This window comes from Leucopleurus acutus, assembly GCF_964270905.1.
Source record: "Leucopleurus acutus genome assembly, chromosome: 1".
Lineage (NCBI taxonomy): Eukaryota > Metazoa > Chordata > Mammalia > Artiodactyla > Delphinidae > Leucopleurus > Leucopleurus acutus.
Window position 1 is genome coordinate 64,143,915 of NC_139142.1, and position 12,374 is coordinate 64,156,288.

General features: G+C 44.1%; 1 protein-coding gene across 1 annotated transcript in view; it reads left to right on the forward strand.

The window, feature by feature from the left end:
- The first annotated feature begins 4,768 nt into the window (after positions 1 to 4,768).
- The window catches only part of EGLN3 (egl-9 family hypoxia inducible factor 3), a 29,945-nt gene continuing 22,339 nt past the window's right edge, over positions 4,769 to 12,374 (forward strand). The window contains exon 1 of the mRNA XM_082852391.1: positions 4,769 to 5,421. Within this exon, the coding sequence (XP_082708517.1) occupies positions 5,065 to 5,421 (357 nt within the window). The 5' untranslated portion in view covers positions 4,769 to 5,064. The remainder of the gene's footprint in view (positions 5,422 to 12,374) is intronic.

Sequence of the window (12,374 nt, forward strand, 5' to 3'; positions counted from 1 at the left end):
ACTTGGAAAGGAGTAGGATGGCTGGACTCCACAGGGAATGGGACATAATCCCATGCCTCTCTCTCTCAACCCAATTCATAGCAGTGAGCGCAAGCATAAGTTCCCTCAGGCACTCTCCTCTTGTTTCACCAGCTCCATTTAAATGAAATGGACATCTTGTGTCCTGAGGGGTGAGTCTCGCAATCCAATCCGGTGGATTGAGGTGTGGCTCATTACTGACGACTACTCTCAACAGACTGTACATCACTGAATTTATGTGGGATTCCTGGAAACACTGCACCATAATTGGAATGAAGCAAGGAGCAAATCCTAATTTGTAGCTTGGAAGGTTCCTACCAATGTAGTCAACTAAATAATTCGTGGTAAATTTTGCTTATTGTCCTTCTACACTAAGTATCAGTAAGGAAACCAAGAGTTAAAATTGTCATTGCAGGTGAACGTGCTATAATTAAGGGTTATAATAACAAAGAATACTTAAGGGCAAAAACGTTGCTATGTCAAGCAAGTGGCTCAAAATGATCCCCACCCCACCCCCAATCTTATCTCATTTGGAATCTCTTAGATTTTGTCCAGCATTGTCCTACTCTCTCACTGTGTGAACTTGGACAAGTTCCTTAGCCTCTCTACTCCTCATTTTTGTCATCTTCACAATAGTGAAAATAATAATTCCTTGGTAGTGTTAGAAGAATTCATAGAAATAGTGTTTGTAATACTTTTAGCACAGTGCCTGGAATATATGGTGTTAAAAAAAGTGTTTGATAAATCAAAAAATAAGATCATCCTTGCCCACACTAAAGCCATTCAATGTAATGATAAACCTCTTGATAATATGGCATGGCAAAAACACAGAAAAGAATACTCAGATGCCAGCTTGGAGGGAGGGAAACTCTGGCACAGAAAGATGTTGAAGGGGTGAAAGAAATGTAGGTGGTTTTCATCGGAAATAAAAAAGGATGTGATGTGATGGAACTCTCCCAAATTACCAGTAAAAATGTAAAATGGTGCAGCTGCTGTGTAAAACAGTGTGGCAGTTCCTCAAAAAATTAAATGTAAAATTACTATATACCCAGCAATTCCACTCCTAGGTATATACCCAAGAGAATTGAAAGCAGGCACTCAGGTACTTACACATACATGCTCTTAACAGCATTACTCACAATAACCAAAAGGTCGAAACAACCCAAATGTCCATCGGCTTATGATGGATAGATAAATGTCATATATCCATGCAATGGAATATTAGCCATAAAAAGGAATGATACATGGTACAACATGAATGGACCTGGAAAACATTATACTAAGTGAAATAAGCCAGACATACAAGGTTACATATCCTATGACTCCGCGTATAGGGAATATCCAGAAAAGGTGAATCCACAGATACTAAAAGCAGATTGGTGGTTGCCAGGGGCTGGGGAAGTGGGGAGTAACTGCTTACTGGATACAGGGTTTTCTTTGGGAACGGTGAAAATGTTTCGGAACTGGAGAGAGGTGGTGGTTGCACGATATTGTGAATGTACTAAATGCCACTGAATTGCACACTACTTTTGGTGAATTTTACCTCATCCAAAACAAAAACACAAAAACCCCCATACACACATGAACAGGACAAGAGTTGAACGCTCTCTTGTTGTGGTTGAGAACACAAAAGCACTCCAGGCTTCCCCTTCCACTGACCAGAGATTCCTTTCTTAGGGAAGTTACCTAATGTCCAGCCCCTCTGGGCCCTGGTTTCCTCATCAGTAGGATAATGAGGTTGGGCCACCAGGATCCCTTCCGATTCAAATGCCAAGGCAAAGAAATTCAGCTTCCTTCTTTTACCCTCTCTCATCCACATGCTTGAAAAATAAAAATGACTGCGTCTGTACTGCAGATATACATTGGAAGACAATTTATTGAAATTAAATTACAGGGAAATTAATTTTAGTTATTAACAGGAAAAGTATTTTAATATTTATTGCGATAATGATGCAAATGAACGGGCAAGTAACTAGAACAAATGCACTTGAACCATTAGCTTGGTGTTTGCCACTCTGATGTTCAGACTCCTCTGAGCCCGTGCATGGCTCCAGCCTGTCTGCACCCCTCGGTGTAATCACACACTGTGCTTTTTGCCAGTCACTGTATCTAAGGCTGCTCTGCCAGATGCAGTGCTGGCAGCCCCGGGTTGATTAGGAGGCCCTTGATTGATTAATAGGTGCCCTTGCCAAGTAGGCAAGAACCAGTCCCTGCTTCTTCTAAGGGATGGTTCTTACTTAGAATACCTTCCTAAGCTGCCCATGCTTTGCAGCCAGAGTCATCTAGAGCAATTGAAAGATCGCAGTCACTAAAACTTGCTCATAGACTATGGCTCTGGTGACACCTAAACTAATTGTAACTTTATTCTAAAATTATGGAAATATTATTTGAATAGCGAGCCAAATTTACCAGTCCTGGGATTTAAAGTCCTGGGTCCACATGTTCATTCTGGGAGGTGGGGATGTAATTTTGTGTATTTTATTGACCACTACCTCCTCCACCTTCTACTGCGGATTTCTGGTCCTCTGTAAATCCCCTTATTATTCCTAGGAGTGTCAGGCGTATTTCCAAAGAACCTTCAGAAAATTTTCAGCCAGCTATCAAGTCTGTCATTTCCCCCCTTTTAAATTCAAGGATATCTACTTCTGAGGTCTACAACAAACCCCGAAGCTGCAAAAAACACAAGCCACTGCCTACCAGGGCCCACATTCAGGCGGCCTCGGACGGCTCTTCTCCTGCCCCTGAAGGAGATCACTGGATGGGGCAAGGTATTGTGGCTATGCAGGGTTACAGCACAAGTCGGGGAAGGGCCTTCCTCTCTTGTGGTATTGCAGCTCCATTTTACTCCTTGCAGCAAACGAACAGTCCCCAGGTTTTGAACCCAGTCCCCAGTCCCTGAACATCCACCATGGCTGGATAGGGAGGCAAAGCCAGGAGACAAGTATCCTACAGAATGCCTGACTGCCCCCTTCACTGGCCCCTGAGGTTTTGCTCTGAGCCAGTGAGCCAGGATGCTCTGCCTGACACTCTCCCAGTGACTTCTCTCTGGGGAGGCTCCCCCCACCTCCTTTCATGCAAATAGACCTTTGGGCAGGCTTCGTACAAGCCCAGACATGCCCCAATCCCACGTGGAGGTTGCCATGGCTCAGGGTCAGACACCAGGTTCCTGGTACCTATTTATTAGGCACTTACTATGTGCTACGTGCTGGGGGTCCAAGGATGATGGGCTTCTGTCATCCAGGAGCTGCTGTGGGAATTTAGATGGCAGCTCCTCGATGCTGACCAATCAAGCCGTTACCCCAGTTGGTGCACCTCCTGCCGAAAGGTCATACCAAGGGTGCCCACTATCGCCATCTCGGCAGAGGTCCTCTTCCCTGTATAACTAGGAGTTTCACCAAGTTTCCCATGGACCACTTCTTCAGGTTCTTACTTGATGACCATGCGCCTCTGTCTGCTTCTTTCCATCAGTAGCAGCAGCGTGCCTTTCCTGTTCTGCTCTTTGTTCTTGACCCAGACTTCACTCCATTTCTCCTTTCATATTTCTCCTCTCAGATGAAGAAAAGAGAGGGCTATGGGCAGGAGAATAAATGTGTAAACGCTGTAGGGGATTGTGTACAAAATGATACCTGAAAAACCTGTACGTTCTCCTTCTTCTTCTTCACAAATGTTAATTGTACTTTTATCTTTTACTCAGTTTATTTAAGCTAAAACACAGAAACAGCTCACCCATTTTTTTGTTGTTCAACTTTATATAAGACCTAATGCATTGTAACTTACAACTTAATGTGAGACCTGTACATTCTTTTGTTCAACCTACATGAAGAGCCCAAGTGCAAACTGATGTAAAATTAAAAATGTAGAAATGGCTTTGCACGCAATTTATGAATCTTTTTCTCCGGAGTCTGTTCTCTGGTGTTCGGTAGGAAAGGGAATAAAAAAAAATTCATTAAGCAATCAGCTTACCTTTGGATAAGTAAAAAGTCTTGTGGGACATACCTGTGTTAGCTGTTACATGAGAATGTGGTGAATTTTGAAGGCAGACCTTCAGAACATCATATTTTAGTAGGAAACTTGAAAGATAAGTGGATGAAAACATTCAGCAAAGAAAAATACAGTATTTTTAGGATTCAGTGAGATATGACCCAGTATTTCTTCATTGTACGCACCCCCCTTCACTGAGCTCATGGGGCCTTGAAGATAGTAGGGGTCAGGGAGATGCTTGTTAATTTTATTTAAAATTGGATTCCTCCCAGTCTCTCAGTGTCTTTGCACCTCCCGACCTGGGTCAAACAGCAGAGGAAAGGGGAATAAGGTACCAGGTAAAGCTAAAACGAGATCATTGCTAAAATACTTGTTTGTTCCTGGGTTTATTATTTTATTCAAATGCCTGGGAGGTGACCAGCCTAGAATGTGGCAGTAAACGGTGCTGTTAATCCATTTGCATTTTCGGAGTTGGGATACAGGTTTTCAAGTTTGTTATGGGATTTTATGCAAAACAATATGCAAATCGATGGCATTCTAAAAATGCCGTCTGTTCTCCAGCCCCTCTCCTGGTCACAAACAAGGGAGGCTGGCGCCGGGCTCGCCGGGCTCCTTGGGCAAGGGGTAAACCCTGCGGGGTGACGGGCCGGGGGGGGGGAAGGGCTGTCCCGGAGGCGGTCCTGGGGCGGAGCCTGGGCGGGGCCCGTGACGCGCGGAGTCGGCCTGCTCAGGGGCTGGACCTCAGCCTCTCCCCGCCTGGGGCCGCCGCCGCGCCAGTGGTGGCTCCGCGTCTCCAAAAGGGGCCCTCCGACTCCTCGCTGGGCCAGTCCGGCGCTGAGTCGTGGAGCCCCGCACAGCTCCCGCTGGTCCCTGAACGGGATCCCTGCTCCCCAGAGTTGCGAGCAACTTTCCCCTCTCCCTGGTGCCGCGGTGGCTCGGGGACCGTGGCCGCCGCAGGTAGCTGAACTCCGGGCCACTCTCCCTGCGCCTCGGCTGAGCGCGCTCGCGGGTCGCTCTCTCTCCGGGTGCACGCTGGGGGTCCCCGAGCTCGGCTCTGCGGGCGAGATGCCCCTAGGACATATCATGAGGCTGGATCTGGAGAAGATCGCCCTGGAGTACATCGTGCCCTGTCTGCACGAGGTCGGCTTCTGCTACCTGGACAACTTCCTGGGCGAGGTGGTGGGTGACTGTGTCCTGGAGCGAGTCAAGCAGCTGCACTGCAACGGGGCCCTGCGGGACGGCCAGCTGGCCGGGCCCCGCGCCGGCGTCTCCAAGCGGCACCTGCGGGGCGACCAGATCACGTGGATCGGGGGCAACGAGGAAGGCTGCGAGGCCATCAGCTTCCTCTTGTCCCTCATCGACAGGCTGGTCCTGTATTGCGGGAGCCGGCTGGGCAAATACTACGTCAAGGAAAGGTCCAAGGTAGGACGCGCGCGGGTGCCCGGCCGCTGCTGCAGCCCGCGGGGACTGGGGACGTTTGGAGTCCGTGGTCTGTCGCCTTGGCAGGGCTGCAAGCCAACTTTAGTCTTTAACCAAGAAGCAAGAAGTCCGCCTGGTTCCCCCTACACCTCCCACTCCCCCACCCCACGTTGGGACAGGTTATTAGAAACATTATGTATGGTCCGAGACATGAGAACTCATGATCTTAAATGTCTACTTTCAAGTCACCTAATATTGCCCGTCAGCCCTTCATTGTGTTCAGAGGGGATTCCAGCGAAAGCACTTTTAGAGAATTCTAGAGACAGTGTCATTTCACAGTGTGGCATTTGGCTTGTGGAGTTTGGCAGGTGTGGGAAGAGTTTGACCTGTGAAGGAGTAAGGCTCATCACCATCACTTTCTAGTGCTGCCCTTGGCTTTCTGCGCCCAGGACATTATTTGACCATCCACTTGAGTTGAAAATTCTCTCCTGGTACTGAGCCCCAGCCCCCTTTCCTAACTATCAATTGCTGGGGAAATCCACTGAGAACAACCAGTTAAGTGATCAGAAGAGGGTAGTCAAGTACCTCTGGAAAGAAACCATGTTTTTGTTCAGATGGCCAGCAGTCACTCCCTGGGTGGTAATTTTTCTTGGAAACATTTACAGGTAGATTGGCAGAAATATGGGAACGCGGAGTACCATGATATTTGTGCGTGTACGTTACGTTGGGATAGTCGAGCTACTCAGTATTTTCTACAAATGATAATCCAGCACGTTTTTCAGGGCAGTTCTGAGAGTGATTTCGTACCTCTTTTATTGTGGACTGGTCAAGGGGCACTCAGAACTGTAGACAAGTTTTACTTTAACACAGTGAGGCAAAACATACTAGCGTGAGAAGGAAGGTGAACATTCACCTATGTACTACTCTGTCACACTGTATGTAGTATTCCTCAATTTGTGATAAAACATACCATCGTTGTCTCATTTGTCCCATAAACTAAGAGGAATACTTTTAATAAAGGGCAAGTGGTAAAGACTGGAAGTGTATAGAAATGAAGGGGTTGGATTGGACGAGTGGAATAGAGAAGAGATTGCTGTATACCTTTCAAGCCAGGAGGATATGGTTAGAATATCTGAAAGCACTGTTTTTAATAGAGTGCAAATAAAGTAAATCTTAGAAGAAAATGCTGCTTCCTAAATTTTACTGTGATTAGGGGAAAATTCAGTTAGCCGGACTCTGTAGAAGATTGATGGTAAAGTGTTTCTTTACTCTTGTGGCATCGTTTTGGTGATGGAGTAGAAAGCCATTTGTCTTGATTAGTTTTGTTTTTGCACTTGTTTTGTAAATGACCGTGCCTTTGGGATGGGGTCAGGAGGGGACCAGCTATCCTCAGTGTTGAAGAGGTGTACATAGCTTCAACCTAGAACAGCAGGTGGCTTCTTATCAGTTTTTTAGAGTTTCTTTTAAATTTTGGTGTTAGGAAATTCACCCCTAGCATTCTAGGAACAGAATTTGCTCTGAGGGAGGGAGATCAGAATTCGTTGATAGAGGTCACTAACATATTTGAAAGTTAAGTTTTTTTGGGTTTTGTTCTTATTTTAGCTTTGACTTAATGGACAATGGTAGGGTTTTAAGCTAGAATTTAACTCCACAAATTGAATGAAAAACACTGTGTACGTCTGGGTAAGGAAAACTAAAAGATCTCTAGAGATGATTTTTCAATTATGGGTTATCATCTGGGTAGAACAAATAACTTTTCAGTTAACCCTTTCAGAAGGTGACTGTGAATTGAAAAGAGAAAATTCATCTTTTGTCCGCTGAAGAGACATCTGCCCGTACCTTGGTTTCCAGCTTTCCTTTAGTGGTTTGGCACAAAGTTCTTTATTTCTGCCCTTTAGAAAAATCACCTCTAAATTGGGATATTCCTTGGCCAGCTAAAACCAAATGTAAACCAGGCTTGAGCAAACAATTATTATATGTACTCAAAAAAAAAAAAAGTTTGGTTTGTTTGTATAAAGAAGTCTCCTTAGGAATGTCTTGTAGCCCTGGGTCTCTTACTTGAAGTTCATTATTAAAGCATTGTAGAAACACATTCCATTTCTATATGATTTATATTAGTTCCACCTTAATTTAACCTCATTTACTTCTCTTCCCTCAACTGAGTGCCTTACTCTGTGCTGTTTCCCAGAGTAGTGATACGGACCCAGTTTCCTGCTCCATCCTCGAAGCAGGTATTCAGTAAAAACTAAATTTTTAAAAGGTAGAATTTGTACATTTATTTTAAACATTTATTTGTAACTTTTTATTATGGAAATTTTCAAACATATATAAATGTAGAGAGGCTAGTATAATGAGCTCCTATCACCCATTTTCAACAATTGCCAATATATACATTTACATATTTTCGACCAGTTTTTTTTTAGGTACTTTACATTTCTTGGTGTTATGCTTGTTAATCCTAATGAAATACTTTTTTTCCCTGAACTTTTAAAGGTCATTGAAGAAGGTAATAATGCTCTTTATCTCAATGAAACAATCGCAGAGGCATTGGAAATAGAATAGGAACATAGTGGACCTAAAATTGAAATTGTGGAAGGGTATGGAAAGAAATATTAAAGTGTTCCCCTCCCTGCCACAAAAGGTGTTAACTGATCAGAATTTATCTACCTCCGCTTTGTTGGAGAAAAATCCAAGGGTGCTGAGGACTCTGGGGCAGATGTTTCTATGATATACAGCAGTATGGTGCCCCCTAACTTCAAGCACAATCATTGCTTTCAGGCTATGAAAAGATTTCTTATCTGTTACTCCCTATTGGAGAACTTAGATCATATCCAAGATAAATATCGGTCCTAATTTGCTCCTTTTGCTTTGGCTGCCTAGATCTTGGACATGGCTGTTTTCCAGAGAATGTGTAATTTATAGGACCCAGAGTGCCTCTGCTTGCAGCAGAAGTTAGTAACTCTAATAATAATAACTACCTTTTAATGAGCCGTTGGCTCCGCCTGGTACTGTGCTAAGCACTTTTCAGACACTGTCTGAGTCTTCAGAACCATAATCTTTGGCAAATTGAGTAATGAAATCATTTGTCCAAGGACACAAACTCAGCAGTAAATGCAGTTTGTCATAGGGGTTAGGGTCTTGGACTTGGGGTGACTAACCTTGTGGCCACAGGTAAGTTGCACAGTTTTCACCAAAGGTGAAATGAGAGAGAATACCTTAAAGCTTTGGCGGGGGAAGGAGCATGAAATAAGACAGTGTACATAAAATTCTTAGCAGAATTTTGAGCCTTCATAAATGTTCTAAGGGGAGATTTGGGAGTCTAACCCAGGTCTGTCTGAGCCCAGAGTTTGTGTTGTTGACTCTTAGGCTCCTACTTACCCTCCTTTCCTTCCCTCAGCAAATGTTCACTCAGCATGGGGTACCGTGCAGGGGTGGGGATACAAAGGTGGACAGGCATCGGCCCTGCCCCCTAGAGCTTACATTCACGTGTACTTTTGAACTGTAGGATCCTCTAGCGCACACTTGATTATTCTCAAGCTTAAAAAAGAAAAAAGACAAAACCCAAACATTGAAGTGGGTCAGTTAAGTACATTTGAAGAAGAGAGTGGAATGCTGTGCTAATGTTTTCCTACTGTTATTTGCAGGAAAAGCATTTGTTAACCAGCTTGGTTGTTAGGATCCCCAACTGGAGTAGCTGTGGCTGATTGGGTTATGGGGGTTGTATCAGCAGGTCAGTCCTCCCCTGGAAACTGTACAGGGAAATGATGAAACAGCAGTACGTTGTAGATAACAGAAAATATGTTACAAATGGTGGATTTGTTCCTTTGCTGCTAGAACAAGAACAGTTTTGGCCCTTCCTTCTCCTGTGATATCAGGAATATTCATGACTCGATGGAGCTTAGCATGGTTGTGAACTACCTTAGACAAACCTGGGGTAATGAATTTCAAAGATCGGGATCTCTCTCAGGACCCAAGTGCAGGAAATGCAAGTGGGGTTCACAGAAGCCTGAAGCCATGAACCAGGAACTAGAAAGTCCTTAACGTCCAGGAGAGCTGGTGTGTTAGTTCTTTTCTCTGGTGCTCTGTGGCCCCCATCTTTGCGTCTCTGCTTGTACTCTTTATTTCTAGTCCTCTCTACCTTCCGTCCAGCTTTTGAGCGCACAGCTCAAGATGGCTACCCCACAGCGGCCATCTCAGCCTCAGTTTGAGTTCAACAGAGACTTGACTAACATTCTAGAATCCCTGTTTTCATCCCCCCTGAGAGAGGACCTGTCAACCTTGGGTGGGGATGGTTTGGGAGGGCATGTGGAATCATACATCACAAATACAGTTGCCAGGGCCCATGAGAGGTGCAGTTCTTAGAGCATGGGGTTTGGGGACTAGGCATCATACATGGTGTCTCTGCAATTAAAGTCTTAACAATTTATCTGTGAATAAGGTATTTTAGGGCTTCCCTGGTGGCGCAGTGGTTAAGAATCCGCCTGCCAATGCAGGCGACACGGGTTCGAGCTCTGGTCCGGGAAGATCCCACATGCCACGTAGTAACTAAGCCCACGCGCCGCATCTCCTGAAGCCCACACGCCGCATCTACTGAAGCCCGCGCGCTCTAGAGCCTGTGCTCTGCAACAAGAGAAGCCACCGTAATGAGAAGCCTGCGCACCGCAACAAAGCATAGCCCCCGCTCGCTGCAACTAGAGAAAGCCCGCGCACAGCAATGAAGACCCAGCGCAGCCAAAAATAAATTAATTAATTTAAAAAAAAATAAGGTATTTTAGGGGGAGGAGGCACTGAGTTTGAAGCACTGGAACATCTTTCTATAAGGATGTGAGAATTCTTAATAAAAGGTTTTGTATTTTAGCTCTTGGAGGAAGGAAATAATTTACAGAATACAGCCTCAGTGACAGTGAAGCAAGTTTCTCCATAGGGTGAGTTTTCATAGTGTTCTTTGTCTATTTTGTTGAATGACACTTGGGAACAAAGAAAAGAAGGTGCATATGTGTGTTTCCTTTATAATTTCTTTTGTTCAATTTTGGGCCACTGGCCACTCCACCACGACCTTGTCTGCTTGCAGTGAAGCGGGAAATCGGGGGTATCAATTTAATTTATTCATTCACAAATCATTAAATGCCTTGCACTGCGGTAGATCTGTACATGGATGGGAGAAAGGAGGTGGAAAGGGATGATAAAAGCACCTAAAGAAGTAAGCTGGAAGTTGAGTGGCGTGAAATGGTTGTCACCAACTTTGTTTTCTCTTTTTCTGGTTAAACAGACCAGTTTTACACTGATTAGTCATTTTTGTTTCTCTTCTTTGGGCTTTGTCCAATTTCTCTGTTTACTTAACATGAAGTGACTAAAATAAGTGACCAAAAAACTATTAGGACTTTAATAATAAAGGTTTTTGGAGCTAGGGAGGTATCAGAAATTACATTTGTCCAATTCCTCAATCATTCAGCAATTCGGTGGTTTTTGTATTTGGAGAAATGAGGTCTTGCATAGGTCCTTGAGGAGAGATTGGAGTAGGTCTTGGGCTTGAGCAAAGTGCTTTAATAGAGAAGGGGCTACCTTGGTTGGGGTTGCTTCATAAGTCAGGTGGACTGGGAGACACGGTCGGTAGGTTAAGTCAGCTGCATCAGTGTCTTATTTGGGAATTTGTTTTTTTAAGGAAAAGAGGAAAGTTGCTCTACTTTATTAACTACTTTAAGCTAAAGAAAACTAGGGCTAGGATGTATGTAGCTTCTTAAAATCAATCATGGTTCTTTAATTTACCGGGAATATCTTAAAACAGTTGCTTATCTCATTTGTCCATCTGGCTCTTTTTTTGAAGAAATTAGAATATGTTCACCGTTTTCAGAATTGTTTATGTGGAAAATAGGTGTGAAAATTCAGATGGCCAGTGGTTTATAATTTTTAAATATAATTCTGACTTAAAATTGATGAGCACTCATCCTTAGGTGGGAATTAAGTAGCCAATCTGTGCCTTCGACTTGTGGGTATCATGAATTATTTCCCTTTCTGACCTTACTCAGCTCAAGCAAAATTTGTAAATTCTTCCCTGATTCCCAACTCTGGCTAGAAAATTTTCAGATTTTATAAAGAACAAGCAGTCTTGGAGTTGCGTGTTACAATTCTACACTGAAAACGCACCGTGTCTGGGAGACTTCTCTGATGAGCTTAAAACTGGGGGTGGAGTTTAACCCATGATAAGCAGGTCGCATCTGAGAAGCATCCTAGCACTTGAGGATAAAGTTCAGAGGGCATCTCGCCTTTGGACCATGTTTGCTCAGTTTGGCAAGACCTCTGATTTTGACTCACCTTTGTGGCCTCCAGTAAATTAAATGACAGTTTGACCCATGTCTACTGAACACCAAGGAGCAGCTTGAAGGTTAGCACTACGGAGAAGGTTATTAACTCTTCGTTAATTATTATAGCTACAGACTTGATAATTCCTTTGTAGCAGCACTTTGTAGCTGTTAACTAATATTGCTCTAAGAAATGAGTGTCATTTTTCTCCAATGTTTGTCAAATGCCCATGTCCTGACAGTAATGATAGTTCAGATGTATTCTGCTGGGCAACTGCCAGGGGTGCCCAGTGGGTAGCTGAATCCAGAGACACTGGAATTGTAAATTCGACAGACAAATCATTTTATGATGCCAGACCGAGGAATTTGGCTTTGGCAGATTGCCAGGAGCCGTTGCTTTGGCTCAGATTCAGAACTATGTGTCTGTTTGCCAGGCAAGATTAGTTAGCTTGGTTCTTTATACATAGAAATTTGTACCCTGTTTCCCTCGATTATTTCAATCTTAAACCAGCATGGCTCTTACCTTAATTTTGTATCTTCTTTTGATACTGATTTATAGGTGAGTCCCTATTCTTGTTTTTGGTGAGCTGGTAGTGACTCAGTGTCATATTTTTTACCCCCCGCCTCTGCCCAGTCCCAGCCTTACAGACCCATGGG